The sequence below is a fragment of the Halyomorpha halys genome, unplaced genomic scaffold (genome assembly GCF_000696795.3).
Source record: "Halyomorpha halys isolate HHAL.00 unplaced genomic scaffold, Hhal_1.1 Scaffold323.1, whole genome shotgun sequence".
In the NCBI taxonomy this organism is placed as follows: domain Eukaryota; kingdom Metazoa; phylum Arthropoda; class Insecta; order Hemiptera; family Pentatomidae; genus Halyomorpha; species Halyomorpha halys.
In genome coordinates, this window is record NW_027106378.1 from 693,294 (window position 1) to 698,419 (window position 5,126).

Sequence of the window (5,126 nt, forward strand, 5' to 3'; positions counted from 1 at the left end):
TGGTTAGGGAGTTTATTATGGAAGGAATAATATCGGGTTCGGGCTAGATCGGTTACATAAGGAACATTTAGGTCTTTATGGATGGTTTTATTAGTAACAGAATAAGGAGCATTAGAGGATTTTATGAAAAGCAAACTTTAATTTCTTAACTTTCACTTTTTTTTGTTTTTGTTTTGTTTATTCCATGCCAGCTCTTTTCTGACATACGGGGAGGAAAGGTTTATTTACAGGTAACCATACCATTCTAACCATGGTAGGGGGAAAATATTTTCATTTCGTCCAATAAAAGTAAATCCTTCCCGCCTGAGTTCCAACTGGCTGCAGTTCCGACATTGTCAAGTGAGGTGCCTTAACTACCTCTCGTACAGGCGCCATTTTTATCATTTACTAATTAATATGGTACTGGTACTGGTAGGGGAACAGGTCCAAGTGGGCCTAGTAGTCACCCTACCTAGGTTGCCACCGCGTACTAACCAAGGTGGGAGTGTCAAGAGTCATTCTTTGGGGCAGCCGAAAAATGAATGTTAAACTGCCCCAGTTGGGAATCGAACCCTCAACGTGCCGAATCGAGCGCACTGGGACCTACGCCCCATCCCGCACGGCCGTCACGAGTACTCAAATTATCTTTTCTAAATCCTGAAGCATTTAGGCAACTATTTATTGTGCTGCTATGTGCTTCTCCCCCCCAAAAATGATTGATGGTGCTTTTCCATACTTCCATCCAACTGGAGTAACAAGATTTGTAAAATAAGTTACAGTTTTTATGAAATGAAAGATTTCTGATCCACCAAATACGCTCATTTTCAATTTTTTCCTCACTGAGGCAAAGGAATGATTCACAATTATTTTTGAAACATTCACCATTCTTGCCGAAGCTATCGCACATTGCAGTAAATATAGAGATATTCGGTATGCTATGTATTGAACATTGAAATATATAATCACTTTGAAATAGAATTTTTCCGGAACATATGGTTGGGCCTGGGAAACAGTGGTTACTCAAATCATTCCGATCGCTGCGAGGAGCACGCAGTAGCCAGATCGAGGGAGGATAGAACACACACATCTGACTGATTCATAACTGATCAGCAAGCATCAACCACCAATATTGTAATATTACAATCATAGTGGCACAGATCTTCCAAGATTGCCCTTGAAACTATGAATAATAACTAGTCTTTTTTTTTTTTTAATAATTTATTTATTGATATTTACAACTGTATACACATATATACAACAAGTAAGTTTGCTGTAGGTGACATAGTAACATGATAAAAACATGTGGAGAATCTACCCACTGATAGAACTACAATAACATTTCTAGAAAAGATCTCGAGGCCATCTTCTTTTCAGACGCCTAGAAGGATTATTAGGTGATGAAGGAGAAGCCAGGTTAGAAACAAGTGGATTTGGGTGGTTGAGAAGTTTAATAACTAGCCAAAATTGATACTTCTGCCAACTATAGTTTGATAAATACAAAATGCCGGCTGTTTAAAAAAATTAATATTTCATTCCAAGCTCCATATCTTCAAAACTAGCTACAACAATAGAAAACCTAATTGAAAACATTTTAAAGTAGAGTAAATTTGCAAAAATATGAGCTCTAACAGTGCTGTTTATGTTTAATCCGGGATAAAATTTTTTCAAAAGCAGCATCCAAGCAAAAAGAAACCATGAGATATTTACTGAAAAATCAATAATTAGTGAATATTTATTTCAGGAACCATTAAACGTACAGTTTATTAGATAGCGTTTATGTAGGAGTAGTAGTTTTTCATGATATTTGCTTAAATATATTCAGTTCTAATTATTTAGACAAAATTCCATATGCAAAATTCATATTCACATAGACATATCATAAAAACTACTACACCTACAAAGACATACATTATAATCTGCTTTATAGTACATTGAACTAACTTTAATTTAACTCCAGGCAGATATCTGTACATCCCTTGGTATATAGTTTTTCATTAATCAAAAATTTTGTCAGAGCAACTAGAAATCTACACTTTGAAAGTTATTTTAGGAAATATATGTATATATAGTTGACCGTAAAAATTGATGGTTGCGGTTTAGTTGTAAACTATTTTTGTTCCTCCTTTGACCGCAACCCTGACCATCTTCCTATATATTTTAGAAAATGGTCATAAAAACTACTACTCCTACGAAGATGGACGGAATAATGACTCGGCCAATAACTATCTTTATGAGAGGGTTTATGGAAATTGAAATACCTACAGATGCTTCCATTTGAAACATTTTGAAATCGTTGCTGAGTTGTTCCGCAGCTTCTCCAGTGTTCTGCTTCTTCCCAATGAAACTCTTCGTGGCTGTACTCCCATTCCCAAGAACTACTTTCGCTGTAATTCTGAGAATGGTCGAAGCATAGTTTTCTCCTTTTGGTAACGCTGGCTCCGATCTCACTTCGATTATTCGCTTTATTTTACTGCCAATTTAACGATTTCCTTAGAACTACCTCAAGTACTTTTTTGTCCATTCCTGAAACAGAAAAGTTAGTAATTATATTCGCGGATATATGAAAATAATTATATTTTAACGGATGCGGAGTATCTTTCTATGATATTTATCATTTTAATGATATCACAACCACATAAAGGAGAGTTGAATCTCTTCTATATGTTATACCAACTGTCGGATTTAAGTAATCCGATCTTTACCATTCTTTTTTGGATTTATATAAAGTCGGGGTCGGGGGTCTCATTTTCTGATACCCCCCCTTTCCGTGGACACCGTAAGGCTCCGAAGACGCTGCGACTGCAATGCCACCCCAGCCTATGCACTATGCAAGCTAGGACCTGGCCATCACGCCGGAGTCCAGGACACGCTGGGCAGCCACGGAGGTACGAAGACGTCTTTTCAGACACCACGGCGAGGATACATGGTTTTCACCATTTCGCCCACAGCACACCTAGACGAGGGAAGCGGCTAGGAGACGTCACCAGATAAGCCAATATAACTTATGAGACCCCATGTTCCTTTATTATAATATTATAGATAAAGATCTATTAAAACCTAACACACTAACATCATCTGCCCCTCCAGGGATTAATACTTTTACAAATAGAAGGAAAATATATGCATGTTATGAGCAGAAAGTGCCTCACAATTTTCAGCCCCCCTGTTCCACACTAATAACATTCATTATAATCGTAAAATACACTCGGGACACCTGCAGTATAGCACGAGCAGGTCACGATGTAAACACCAACAGACTATACAACACAATTGAAAGTTATAAATAAATTAATATATTCAGTTAAATTAAACAAACGTTATTATTTTTATTTACCTAATTTCTACGTCTTTTTTTTCAATACGGGTAAAGGTTAGATAGGATTCGCTAATAATTGTTTGAATTCAATTATTTTTTCTTCGTTTGTCGGGAATTATTATTCAAATAATATATTAAAAGATTATCTATAATATTATAATAATATATAACATATCAACAGTTCTTATAGAAGAAAAAAAATTACTGTTTTTCAATATTAGTATTGAAATAATTTGGACAGATTGAGCTATCGAAGTTCGGTGAAAGATTTTTTGGAATGAAAGTTGATATTCGATTATAGCACCTCAAGTAACTTTTGGAATATATAATAATATAATAATTTTCGAAATAATCGGAAAAAAAGATTGCTTGGCACAAAATTCAAAGTCCAAAGTTATCTGAAAAAAATAAATTACTTCAACCCAACTCAACGAAACTTGGAAGTGCTTTAGGGCTCGAACTGGATCTAATTAAATTAATTAGAACTGGGGGAATAAAATAAAATGTTTAAAATGTTTTCCTTACTTGAAACTAATATGTCACCCTTATAAGGGCAGTAAGTCTGAAAAGGAGGGGATTTGTATATGACCACGTTCAACTGCCAGATTTTAATCTGATTAAGATTGCCTACTATATGAGGCTGGGTGGACACGTCTAACCAACAGGGTTGACTCATAGCTACAGTACTAGAATAAATAACAGCCTGATTTGAAGCCAGGCCTTGTCACTACACCTTCTGACGTTGATCTGATTGCCTAGCCTTCGCACTTCATAATGAACTGTCAGTCTAATACCTAAATATTATGGTTATAAGTTAGTCAACCTCTTCACTTTATGTTGATCTGTATGTACAGCCAACATGCTATATAGTGGCCAGCCTCTACATAGTAAGGATAAGTATGAACGCAATGATACTCCTTACTAAGAATTGTATAAGTTTTATTTTATTTATATTATCATGAGGAAAGATGGTCAGCAAATAAACACAAATAGACAAAAACTTATCTATTTGTGCCAACATTTCGCCTTTCATTATTTTAGACACTACTTAAATATTTTATTATCTTAAGTTGATTACTCATCATTTACAATTTCTTCTACACCTTTCACTACGTTCATTTCTTCAAAACTTTCTGTTTTATAATTTTCCATAATTTATTTTGTATAATTTTTACTTCTATCATATTATCTCTATTGCTATCAATCTTCTACTATCTACCTCTATTCTCATTAATATACTAATTTCTACTTAATTCATTATACCACCCAAATCCACTTGTTTCTAACCTGGCTTCTCTTTCATTACCTAATAATCCGCCAAGACGTCTGAAACGAAGATGGCCTCGAGATCTTCTCCTCTAGAAATGTTATTGGAGTTCTATCAGTGGGTAGATTCTCCACATGTTTTTCTCATGTCACTATGTCACCTACAGCAAATTTACTAGTTGTACATATGTGTATACAGTTGTAAATATCAATAAATAAATTATTAAAAAAAAAATCATTGTTATGTTTATTTCCAATTTTTTTTTGGTTTTTTATTATAACCTTTTTATTTTATGTTTCTCTGAGCGATTTTGTTACCTATTTTTGTTTTTTTAGCCCTGATGACGATCTGAAATTCTGGTCGAAACAACGGAAATAGGTTTTTCTTTATTTGAGTACGGTGAGAACCTCCGACCATCTTATCTTACGTCAACTATTAACACCTAATTATTTATACTATTATTGGTTTTTATTTTAATTAAATATTTAATTTTGTTTTTATTATTTGTTGGTAGTTTATATTATTATTGGCGATAGTTGCAAACTAGTTGTAGGCTTTGCTTGG

The 5,126-nt window shown here is 34.4% G+C and overlaps 1 protein-coding gene across 1 annotated transcript in view; it reads right to left on the minus strand.

The window, feature by feature from the left end:
- LOC106681262 (uncharacterized) overlaps positions 1–498 on the minus strand; it is a 13,490-nt gene extending 12,992 nt beyond the window's left edge. Inside the window, exon 1 of the mRNA XM_067044712.1 lies at positions 475–498. Within this exon, the coding sequence (XP_066900813.1) occupies positions 475–498 (24 nt within the window). The remainder of the gene's footprint in view (positions 1–474) is intronic.
- Between the last annotated feature and the right edge of the window lie 4,628 nt (positions 499–5,126).